This window comes from Rhinoraja longicauda, chromosome 14 (genome assembly GCF_053455715.1).
Source record: "Rhinoraja longicauda isolate Sanriku21f chromosome 14, sRhiLon1.1, whole genome shotgun sequence".
NCBI classification, from domain to species: Eukaryota; Metazoa; Chordata; class Chondrichthyes; order Rajiformes; family Arhynchobatidae; genus Rhinoraja; species Rhinoraja longicauda.
This window is the reverse complement of record NC_135966.1, coordinates 31,712,009-31,724,799: the sequence shown is the minus strand read 5'-3', so window position 1 is coordinate 31,724,799 and position 12,791 is coordinate 31,712,009. Positions and strand designations below refer to the sequence as shown.

General features: G+C 49.4%; 1 protein-coding gene across 2 annotated transcripts in view; it reads right to left on the bottom strand.

Moving 5' to 3' along the window:
- LOC144600174 (TBC1 domain family member 9B-like) overlaps positions 1 to 9,387 on the bottom strand; it is a 36,702-nt gene extending 27,315 nt beyond the window's left edge. For both annotated transcript variants that reach the window (XM_078411659.1, XM_078411658.1), the window contains exons 1-4: positions 9,161 to 9,387; positions 6,377 to 6,487; positions 2,721 to 2,839; positions 2,042 to 2,270 (exon numbers count right to left, since the gene is read on the bottom strand). In XM_078411659.1, coding sequence (XP_078267785.1) covers positions 2,042 to 2,270; positions 2,721 to 2,839; positions 6,377 to 6,487; positions 9,161 to 9,278 — 577 coding nt within the window. In that variant the 5' untranslated portion in view covers positions 9,279 to 9,387. The remainder of the gene's footprint in view (positions 1 to 2,041; positions 2,271 to 2,720; positions 2,840 to 6,376; positions 6,488 to 9,160) is intronic.
- Positions 9,388 to 12,791: the final 3,404 nt, after the last annotated feature.

Genomic DNA, 12,791 nt, shown 5'->3' with positions numbered 1-12,791 from the left:
CATCCCGTATGCTAGCACTATCCTACACACTAGGGACAATTTACCAAAGTCAATCAACCTACAAACCCGCACATTTTTGGAATGTGGCAGGAGACTGGGGCACCTGGAGAAAACCCACGCGGTCACAGGGAGAACGTACAAACTCCGCACGGACAGCACCCGTAGTCAGGTTCCAACCCAGGTCTCTGGCGCCGTGAGGCAGCAACTCCATCGCAACACCACTGTCTCAACTTAAAGGGCCCCTTTCCCCCTCTGCCCTCCTCCCTCAACAAGACTGCAGCTGCTTTGATTTTTTGGAAATCAAATTCCTTTATATCTGTGGAAGGAATGAGACTGAAAGGGACCTGACCCGAAACATAGCTTGTCCATTCCCTCCACAGATGCTGCCTGACCCACTGAGTTCCACTAGCACTTTGTGTCTTTTTTTATTCCAACTCAGAGCAAGACGTTTACTTTAAGATCATCAACCTTGTTTTCAAACACCTCTCCCTACATAGTCATAGAATCATACAGCATGGAAGCAGGCCCTTCGGCCCAGCTTGCCCATGCCGGCCAAGATGTCCCAGCTACACTTATCCCACCTGCCTATGTTTGGCCCATATCCATCTTAACATTGTGATAGCCCCTGCCACAACCAACTCCCGTGGCAGCTCGTTCCATATACCCATCACCCTCTGTGTGAAAAAAAATTGCCCCTCAAGTTCCTGTTAAACCTTTCCCCCTCACCTTAAATCTATGCCCTCTGGTTTTTGATTCCCCGACTCTGTGCATTCACCCAATCTATTCCACTCATGGTTTTATACTCCTCTATTATCTGCACCCCTTTCAAGATCCGAGCAACTCCAATTCCAGGATTTGGAACATTCCCGATGTTCATCCCTCTGCGATTCCGTACCTTCATCTGTCCAAGCCCGTCTCTCATGGGTCTAAATCTCAGAACTCCCTCCCCAACAGCAGCGTGAACCTCCTTCTGCAGAGGGACTGCAGTGGTTCCAGAAGGTAGCTCACCCCAACCTTCTCAAGGGCCGTAATAGTGCCGCTCAGATCCCAAAACATGAATAAACCAAAAGAAAATAGTCTCCCTTCTGTCCATACCACATGTTTGTCAGCGACCATTTCACATCCAAAGCCCTTGACTTTGCTCTCCGTACAACAGGAAACATCTGTATGTCTACTTTAGGCTGGCACGGTGGTGCAGCGGTGGAGTTGCGGCCTCACCGCCCCAGAGAGCCGGGTTCGACCCTGACTACTGGTGCAATCTGTATGGAGTTTGTACGTTTTCCCCGTAACCGCGTGGGTTTCCTCAGGGTGCTAGGATTTCCTCCTACACTACAGGTTTGAAGGTTAATTAGCTTCTGCAAATTGTCCCTAATGTGTAGGATAGTGCTGATTGCTGATCGGCGTGGATTCAGTGGGCCAAAGGGTCTGTTTCCTAAAACTGCATCTCTAAAACTGAAAAACTACAACTATTCCAAAACACCTCCCATAATTCTCTTGCACTCCTAAGTCAATTAGATAACAACGCCATTACAATGCTGTCGACATACAGAACATTACTTTTGACTTTAGAGATACAGAGCGGAAACAGGCCCTTCGGCCCACCATGTCGACACTGACCAGCAATCACACAATCCCTATCCTACACACTAGGAACAATGTACAATTTTACTGAAGACAATTTACTACAAACCTGTACATCTTTGGAGTGTGGGAGGAAACCAAGCACCCAGAGGAAACATACGTGGTCACGGGGAGAACATACAAGCTCTGTATAGCAGCACCTAGAGTCAGGATTGAACCCGGGTCTCTAGCGCTGTGAGGCCACTCATTGAAATACAAACATGCAGATGCTGGTTTACAAATAAAGACACAAAGTGCTGAAGTAACTCGGCGGGTTAGGCAGCATCTCTGGAGAACATGGATAGGCGATGTTTCAGGTCGGGACCCTTCTTCAGACTGACACTATGCTGAGGCAGGTTCCCTTGCACCTCGTTACTGCGCTGTCACCCAGCAGGCCCAGGCACAAGCGAACAGTCCTCACCTTCCTTGCCCAGCAGGAAGGAGTAGAAGCAGAGGTGGTTGACGCCGAGGTAGACCCATCCTTGCCAGGGCACCCGTCCCTTCCAGTAACTGCACGAATAATAATTCACCAGCTTCTCCTCCTCCGGCATCCCAAACAACTTCTGCATCTTCAACTCCGCTTCCTTGAACTTCCCCGAATCCTCATCCTCTTTGGCTTCCTTGTTTTTGTTTTCCTCGGCAAGGATTCCCTGAAACAGAGAGGTGGCGTTGGATGTCAGAGCGGGGCCTGTCTGAGTGCTGTCTATCTAACGTCACTGGCCCAGCCCCACCCGGACTCTCCGTCTCCCTCTCAGGGGATGGATGTCCACAGCAAGCCCACATCTACCGTTTAAAAATACTGCATGGAAACAGGCCCTTCGGCACATTAGGTCCATGCCGACCAGTGATCACCCCGTACACTAACACTAACCTACACACTCAAGACAAACTACAATTTCACCGAAGCCAATTAACCTACAAACCTGCACGTCTTTGGAGTATGGGAGGAAACCGGAGCACCCGGAGAAAACCCACGCGGTCCAGGGGAGAACGTATAAACACCGTACGGACGACACCCATAGTCAGGATTGAACCCGGGTCTCTGGCACTAGAAGGCAGCAACTCGACCCCTGCGCCACCGTGGCGCCCCTATCACTGACCTGGATCTTGCCCTTGACGAAGGTTGACACATCGTCTTCATTGTCAAAGACGGCCAGAGTCTGCAGGAGATTGGCTTCCAACCACTCCCAGTGCTTCGTGATCTCCTTCCTGGAGCTGCCTAAGCAATCAGATCACACGGGGAGAAATCAAATCATGTTTCCGTGCTGCACCACTCTATCCAGACTCCCATACCCGAGGAGGAATCCGCCTTCCACACATCGACTTCAATCTTTTCATCTTCACGAAATTTACAAGGATTTACACCTTAATTAAACAAGGATGTTGCCAGCACTTGAGGGCCTGAGCTACTGGGAGAGGTTGAGCAGGCTAGGACTTTATTCCTTGGAGTGCAGGAGGATGAGGGGTGATCTTATAGAAACATAGAAAATAGGTGCAGGAGTAGGCCATTCGGCCCTTCGAGCCTGCACCGCCATTCAATATGATCATGGCTGATCATCCAGCTCAGTAGCCTGTACCTGCCTTCTCGCCATACCCCCTGATCCCTTTAGCAAAAAGGGCCACATCTAACTCCCTCTTAAATATAGCCAATGAACTGGCCTCAACTACCTTCTGTGGCAGAGAATTCCACAGACTCACCACTCTCTGTGTGAAGAAATGTTTTCTCATCTCGGTCCTAAAAGACTTCCCCCTTATCCTTAAGCTGTGACCCCTGGTTCTGGACTCCCCCAACATCGGGAACAATCTTCCCGCATCTAGCCTCTCCAACCCCTTAAGAATTTTATATGTTTCTATAAGATCCCCCCTCAGTCTTCTAAATTCCAGCGAGTACAAGCCCAGTCTATCCAGTCTTTCCTCATATGCAAGTCCCGCCATCCCAGGGATTAATCTGGTGAACCTTCTCTGTACTCCCTCTAAGGCAAGAACGTCTTTCCTCAGGTTAGGAGACCAAAACTGCACACAATACTCCAGGTGCGGTCTCACCAAGGCCCTGTACAACTGCAGCAGAACCTCCCTGCTCCTAAACTCAAATCCTCTTGCTATGAATGCCAACATACCATTCGCTTTCTTCACTGCCTGCTGCACCTGCATGCTTGCTTTCAATGACTGGTGCACCATGACACCCAGGTCACGTTGCATCTCCCCTTCTCCCAATCGGTCACCATTCAGGTAATACTCTGCTTTCCTGTTCTTGCCGCCAAAGTGGATAACCTCACACTTATCCACATTATATTGCATCTGCCATGCATTTGCCCACTCGCCTAATCTATCCAAGTCACTCTGCAGCCTCCTAGCATCCTCCTCGCAGCTAACACTGCCACCCAGCTTCGTGTCATCCGCAAACTTAGAGATGTTGCATTCAATTCCCTCGTCCAAATCATTAATATACACTGTAAATAACTGGGGTCCCAGCACTGAGCCTTGCGGTACCCCACTAGTCACTGCCTGCCATTCCGAAAAGGACCCGTTTATTCCTACTCTTTGCTTCCTGTCCGCCAACCAATTTTCTATCCACCTCAAAACTGAACCCTCAATACCGTGTGCTTTAAGTTTGTACACCAATCTCCTATGTGGGACCTTGTTGAAGGCCTTCTGAAAGTCCAGATATAACACATCGACTGGTTCTCCCTTATCCACTCTACTAGTTACATCCTCGAAAAATTCTATAAGATTCGTCAGACATGATTTGCCTTTGGTAAATCCATGCTGACTTTGTCCGATGATTTCACCACTTTCCAAATGTGATGCTATCACATCTTTAATAACTGACTCTAGCATTTTCCCCACTACCGATGTTAGGCTAACTGGTCTATAATTCCCCGTTTTCTCTCTCCCTCCCTTTTTAAAAAGTGGGGTTACATTAGCTACCCTCCAGTCCTCAGGAACTACTCCAGAATCTAAAGAGTTTTGAAAAATTATCACTAATGCATCCACTATTTCTGAGGCTACTTCCTTAAGCACTCTGGGATGCAGCCTATCTGGCCCTGGGGATTTATCTGCCTTTAATCCATTTAATTTACCTAACACCACTTCCCGACTAACCTGGATTTCCCTCAGTTCCTCCATCTCATTAGACCACCGGTCCCCCGCTATTTCCGGCAGACGGTTTATGTCTTCCTTAGTGAAGACAGAACCAAAGTATTTGTTCAATTGGTCTGCCATCTCCTTGTTCCCTATGATCAATTCACCTGTTTCCGACTGCAAGGGACCTACATTTGCCTTAACTAATCTTTTTATCTTGACACATCTATAAAAGCTTTTGCAGTCTGTTTTTATGTTCCTTGTCAGTCTTCCCTCATAGTCTATTTTCCCTTTCCTAATTAAGCCCTTTGTCCTCCTCTGCTGGACTCTGAATTTCTCCCAGTCCTCTGGTATGCTACTTTTTCTGGCTAATCTGTATGCTTCATCTTTTGTTTTAATACTATCCTTGATTTCCCTTGTTAGCCACGGATGCACTACCTTTCCTGGTTTGTTCTTTTGCCAAACTGGGATGAACACTTGTTGTAGTTCATCCATGCGACCTTTAAATGCCTTCCATTGCATGTCCACCGTCAACCCTTTCAGCATCAATCGCCAGTCTATCTTGGACAATTCACGCCTCATACCCTCAAAGTTACCTTTCTTTAAGTTCAGAACACTTGTTTCTGAATCGACTTTGTCACTCTCCATCCTAATGAAGAACTCTACCATATTATGATCACTCTTGCCCAAGGGGCCTCGCACAACAAGACTGCTAACTAACCCTTCCTCATTACTCAATACCCAGTCTAGAATGGCCTGTTCTCTCGATGGTATGGCCTGTTCTCTCGTTGGTGTATAAAGGTGTATAAAGTCACTGTGTCACACATCGTAGAATGCACGTCTGATACGGTGAATGCACGTCTTTTCCCCAGAGTAGGGGAATCAATAACCAGAGGACATAGGTTTAAGGTAAGGGGGAATGATTTAATACAAACCCAATGGGTAACTTTTTTCCAGAGGGGGTGGGTATATGGAACGAGATGCCAGAGTTGAGGCAGGTACAATAACAATATTTTAAAAGACATGGATAGGATAGGTTAGAGGGATATGTGCCAAATGTGGGCAGGTGATACTAGTGTAGACGGGACATCTTGGTCGGCATGGACGAGTTGGGCCGAAGTGCGTTTCTACGATGTGTGACACAGTGCTCCTTAACTCCATGTACCTGTCCAATACCTGTACCTGTCCAATACCTGTACCTCTCCATGTACCTGTTTAAACGTTGCAACAGTGACCAGACCCTGAGACCAATATCCAAGGGCTTTATGTAGCATTAATTATTCATCCGAGGAATTGACTGGTGTAGAGTTCCCGGGTGCACAGGGTGGAAGATTAGAGATAATTATCGGAGTCGGAGTCATACAGTGGAAACAGGCCCTTCAGCCCAACTTCCCCACACCAACCAGTCTGAGGTTCTCTAATGAGGTAGATGGGAGGTTAGGACGGCTCTCAAGTTGATATGATGGTTCAGTTGCCTGGTAACAGCTGGTAAGCTGATTACAATCAAGCCGTCCACAGTGTCCAGATACAGGACAAAGGGAATAACATTTAGTGTGAGATAATATCCAGTAAAGTTGGGCCGAAGGGCAGGTTTCCACACTGCATGACCTTTTCCTGTAGTTCGCACCCTGTGCAGTTGGGGTGTGAGGAGCCGCTGTTTCTGCTTGGTGCTCACCACAGGCGATGTTCCAGTACACCTGGGACTCCTGTGTCTGGTGGAGGATCCTGTAAGGGGCGACTCTCGCACTCGAGTCCAACACAACGTCCAGCGTTCCCACCAGGAGTCCTGTCAACAGAAGCAAGGAAATGCGTGAGCCAGGAGGTGGGAATATTGTCCTGGATGGAGCTCCGTGGTTACAGGGAGATTGACCTGGCCAGGTTAGGTCTCACTTCAGAGGGGCGGTGGTGCACAGGGTAGATCCGCAGAAACCCAGGTTCAATCCTGACTTCAGGTCCTGTCTGTGTGAGGAGTTTATACGTTCTCCCTGTGACCGTTTCCTCCAGGTATTTCAGCTTCCTCCCACATCTCAAAGACATGCGGGTCGGTAGGTTCATGTAAATTGCCCCTTGTGTGTAGGGAGTGGATGAGAAAATGGGATAGCATAGAACTAGTGTGAACAGGTGATCGATGTTCAGTGTGGACTCAGTGGGCAAAGGGCCGTTTCCATGCTGTATCTCTAAACGAGTTAGTTTAGTTTATTGTCACGTGTACTGTGAAAAGTTTTTTTTGTGTGCTAGCTAGTCAGCGGAAAGACTAAACACGATTACAATCAAGCTGTCTGAAGCTTAGGGCGACATGAAACTAAAACTAAGGGAATAAAAGAAGACATAAAGTACTGGACTATCTCAGTGGGTCAGGCACCATCTCTGGAGAACATGTGATAGGCGACATTTCGAATCGAAGCCTCTTGAGACTACTGATGCTGACAGTGTCATGAAGGGAGGCAGAGGTGTTTCAGAAGGGGATTCGAGAGGTCAGAGGTAGAGGGACATCAGTCATTGATGGGATGATAGATCTCCATGTGCTAACACAGCCCGAACCATCACAAACCAACCTCCCTTCCATTAACTCAATCTACACTTCACACGGCCTCAGCAATGCCTCCAGCGTAGTCAAAGGCCAGTCTCACCTTTTCTCCCCTCTCCCATCAGGCAAGAGGTACAGAAGTGTGAAAACACCCACCTATAGATTCAGGGACAGTTTCTTCCCAGCTGTTATCAGGCAACTGAACTATCCTATCACCAGCTGGATAGCATGCAACAAAAAAGCATTGCACTGTACTTCAGTGCAGGTGACAACAAACTAAACTCAGGAAAATCCAAGAGGCTGGAATTGAAGCGCGATCAGCTGGTGGATACTGGGATAAACAGGAGGGAGGCCCAGATGGGGTGAGGGATATTAAGTTATAAAGATCCCAAACGGAATCATTGTCCATCCCCTTCCCAGATGCTGCCGAATTTTAAAGTCGAGGCGCTGATTAACCATAAGTCAGCGAGGGAGAGCTGGTTCAGTTAACCCCAGGCCACGACGTCGGTGGCATTGCCATTGCTGCGGCGCTCCCTCAATAGAGCGCCTCTGTCACATGCAAGCACAGGGATGGGTTTAAACTAGAATCGTGGGGAAAATGAGCGGAGTGCAGATGAATGTGCAAAAGTGGCCAGACCGTACAGGACCAGGAGGCGGGCAGAACCAGGAAACAGTCCAGGGGCGGAGATGGTGGTGGGAGATGGGGAGGGAAGGTACCAGGGCACAAAGCGGAGGGGGGCGGGGGCTGGAAACGGGACGTCCCGGGCAGAGCAAAGTCCGTAAACAACCTCGTTGCTGGAAAAGAGTCAAATGCAGGAATTAGCGATTACAACACACCGCGGGCAGCTGCAGTGGGGTAGCCTGGCAGAATAAACGGGTCATTCCTGCAGTCGCAACTAGCGGCGCCGGGAGCTGCATTTACTGCAACCCTTCCTACGACAACGGCGCCGAGGCCTGCATTAAACGCAACCTTCCTGCAGCAACAGCGCCAGGAGCTGCATTAAACGCAACCTGCCAGGGGCTGCATTAAACGCAACATCCCAGCAGCAACGCCAGGATCTGCATTAAACGCAACCCAGCAACAGCACAAGGAGCTGCATTAAACGCAACCTTCCTGCAACAGCGCCAGGAGCTGCATTAAACGCAACCTGCTAGGGGCTGCATTAAACACAACCTGCCAGCAGCAGCAGCACCAGGAGTTGCATTAAACGCAACCTGCCTGCAGCACCAGGAGCTGCATTAAACGCAACCTGCCTGCAGCACCAGGAGGTGCATTAAACGCAACCTGCCAGGAGTTGCATTAAACACAACCTGCCTGCAGCAGCAGCGCCAGGAGCTGCATTAAACACAACCTGCCTGCAGCAGCAGCGCCAGGGGCTGCATTAAACACAACCTGCCAGGGGTTGCATTAAACGCAACCCACCAGGAGCTGCATTAAACACAACCTGCCTGCAGCGCCAGGAGTTGCATTAAACACAACCTGCCTGCAGCAGCAGCGCCAGGGGCTGCATTAAACACAACCTGCCTGCAGCAGCAGCGTCAGGGGCTGCATTAAACACAACCTGCCAGCAGCACCAGGGGTTGCATTAAACGCAACCTGCCTGCAGCACCAGGAGCTGCATTAAACGCAACCTGCCTGCAGCACCAGGAGCTGCATTAAACGCAACCTGCCTGCAGCAGCACCAGTGGCTGCATTAAACGCAACCTGCCAGGGGCTGCATTAAACGCAACCTGCCAGGGGCTGCATTAAACGCAACCTGCCGGGACTTGTTGCGAAGATGTCGTAAACAAACAGAATCAAGCTGCTCTGCTGTCCCGCCTCCCTGGCGCAGCCATTGGCCGGCGACGCGGCGGGCCGCACTGTGATTGGGCGGGGCGGCCGTCAGTCTGGCGGAGCGCTACAGAGGCCCGTCGGTTCGGCGGTTCACCCACCTGCCAGGCCGCCGCCGCGACCGTGACCCTTCCGCCGCTGCAACACGAAGAACGGGTTGGCCCGCTCGCTCACCCACAGCGCGCTGGTCAGCGCCACCTCCCCGGGACTCAGCCACATGGTGCCCGGGCAGCGGCGACCGGGCTGGGCCGGGCCGGGCTGGATGGACGGGCGGGCGGGCGGTCGGTAGCGGCTGCTGACACCAGGGGCGGCAGTAGGGCGGGGACTAGCACCGCGCATGTCCCGCTAGCGGGAGGTGGGACAGGGAGGGGCGGGATAGCACTGGGACAGGCCCTTCGGCCCACAGGCCCCGTGTTGTACACGGTGTCAAGCTAAACTGATCCCTCCTCCAGCTGGCAGAATTATGAGAGACATTGACATGGTAAAGGACACAAAGTGCTGGAGTTACTCCGTGGGTCTGGCTCAGAATAGCATAGACTAGTACAGCTTGTGGGGATAACAGTCACGGGCATGGGATAGGGGCAGAATTAGGCCCTTCGGCCCATCAAGTCCACTCCGCCATTCAATCATGGCTGATCTATCTTTCCCTCATAACCCATTCTCCTGCATTCTCCCCATAACCCCTGACAGCCGTACTAACCAAGAATCTGCCTATCTGCCTTAAAAAAACATTTCATTAACTTGGCCTCCACAGTCTTGTGTGGGCAAATAATTCTGCAGATTCACCACCTCTGACTGAGGGGAGGGACGTGTCTTGCAAAGACTGACACAGAACAGGTGCAAAAGGTTGAATGTTGGGAAGTCAAACCAGGGCAGGACAAACATTGAATGGCAGATCCATGGAGAGTGTTGTGGGACAGAGAGATGGAGGGTGACAAATACATGGGGATAGGCTGGAAGAAGGCATTTGGCACACTTGCCTTCATTGGTCAGGGCATTTAGTTGGGACATCATGTTACAGCACGTGGAGTATTATATGCGGTTCTGATCGCTCAGCTGTAGGGTGTAATTAACCTGGAATGAGTGCAGAAAAGATTGACAAGGATATTACCTGTACTGGAAGGCTCAAGTTGTAAGGAGAGACTGGTTAGGATGTTTATTTTTATTTTTGGAACCAAGTAGGCTGAGGGGTGACCTTACGGAGGTGTATCAAATCATATGAGGGGCATAGATAAAGTGGATGGTCACTTTGTTCCAGGGTGCAGGAGTCTAAAAGTAGAGGGCATTGGTTTAAGGTAGAGGGTAAAGATTTCATAGGAACCTGAAGGACAATTTTTCCACACGGAGGGTGGTGGTGAGTATATGGATTGAGCTGAGATGGGTACAATTAGTGTTAAAAAGATATTTGGAAAAGTTCACAGATAGGCAGGGTTGAGGGATAAGGGCCAAATGCAGGCAAACAGGACTAGCTCAGGAAGGCACCTTGGTTGGCATGGATGAGTTGGGCCGAAGGGCCTGTTTGTGCTTTTGAACATTGAGTCACATTGCTTCGTGAGCCTTCAACAGATTTATGCCACCCAGACATGTTCAGATTGAACTTAGCAATTGTGGTATACTTGATTTCATCAACTGGGGCATTGAGTATAAAAGTCGGGAAGTCATGTTGCAACTTTATAAAACTTTGGTTAGGCCATATTTGGAGTATTGTGTGCACTTCTGGTCGGACACTATAGAATGGATGTGGAGGCTTTAAAGAGGGTGCAAAGACGTTTACCTCGATACTACCTGGATTAGAGGGTATTAACTACAAGGAGACGCCGGTCAGACTGGTATTGTTTTCTGTGGCGTGTCAGAGGCTGAGGGGAGACTTGATAGTTTATTAAATTATGTGAGGCATAGAGTAGACTGTCAGAATCTTTTTTTCCCAGGATAGAAATGTCATATACTTGTGTGCATAGCTTTAAAGTGAGAGGGGAAAATCTGAAGGAAAACGGGGCGGTGGGGGCCTGGGATGTAGTGGTGTTAGATATGTTGGTGGTGGCATTTAGTAGGCACATGGATATGCAGGGAACGGTGCATACAGACCATGTGCAGGCAGATGGCGATATGATCAGCACAGACATGATGTGCTGAAGGGCCTTTTCCTGTAGATCCAGGTATAACATAACAGGAAAGATATCGGTGACCTACCTACATCTTCGAGTGCCTTGAGATATTCTACAGCCACCCGCGAGTCTGCTGGGGTTTAACGTTTCCCTCGGGGTGGCCTTCCCGAGGTGTCATGGAACCATGGCCATGGAACCCACCTGGAAGATCTGAAGGCTCGGTGGACCTTGGGAGCTGCTGGTGACATGAAATGTGAGGAGCAAGGGCAGCTAGGAGGGTGATCTGGGGTAATGCCTCCAGTGTCTTCAAGGCCGACTGCAGGAGGCACCCCTGGGATACAAGGATGGCCAGGCGAGGAGACATACATCGGTTCGTGAGTTGAGCCAGTCGAAGGTGATGGAGGGAGGCCTTGCAGGAGCCTGGGGCTTACCTGGATCAGGAACCATTCCAGTAAATCGAGCGCACAGGCGGACTGGACTTTGGAAATGGTGGCAAAACATGGCGGCGCCTGCATGTGTAAATATGCAAAAGGAATTTCCTTGTGCAGTTGCACAAGTGACAAATAAAGCACCTTTGAACTATATTTCATCAGCAGAAGTGTCCCTCTGTCACTGCCATTCCCTCAGATTTCACTGGAAAGTCAGTCTACATTTAAATGTTTGAAACAAACCTTCTCACGTTGTTTCCTACACACTGGGCCTCAGCCAACATCCCACCTTCCAATTGTTCACTGTGAATAGTTCAATGGGAACATGGATACTTACCTCCCCACCATCGAAGGGATCTACAGGAGGCGCTACATCAAAAAGGCAGACAGCTTCATCAAAGACCCACACCACCCTGGCCAGGCTCGCATCCCGCTGCTACCATCGGGAAGAAGGTACGGGAACCTGTAAACCATGACCTCCAGGTTCAAGAACAGCTTCTTCCCAAAAACCATCAAGCTCTTGAACACTGCACAGCACTAACCTCAGCAACTGTGTTTTAGAGATACAGCGTGGAAACAGCCCGTGCCAACCAGCGATCCCCATACACTAGTACTATCCTACACACTAGGAACAATTTACAATCTTTAACAATGCCAATTAACCTACAAATATGTATGTCTTTGAAGTGTGGGAGGAAACTGGAGCACCCGAGGAAAACCCACACAGTCACAGGGAGAATGTACAAACTCCGTACAAACAACACCCTTAGTCAGGATCCAACCCAGGTCTCTGGCGCTGTCAGGCAGCAAATCTACCGATAAACCACCGTGCTGCTCGATTTTCTATGAACTGTGTCTGGTTGCACTACATACTTTGGTTTTGCACTATTATGGTTACCTACTATTACGGTTAATTTATTGTTTTTTATTATTATATATTTGTGTGTTACTGCATTTACAGGCCTGTTAAGTGCAACAAGACTTTCATTGTTCCATTGTCAATACATATGCCAAATAAACACTCTTGACTTTTGAATGCGAGGCTGGAAATTTTAGAACAGAGCCTTTCAACAGGGTCTGGAAATTTTAGAACAGAGCATAGTCAATTTAATTCAGCAATCACAAGTTATTTGGGTAAAAATAAGTTGGGATATGGAGGGGAAAAAAGGACACAGAGTGCTGGAGTAACAGCGGTCATA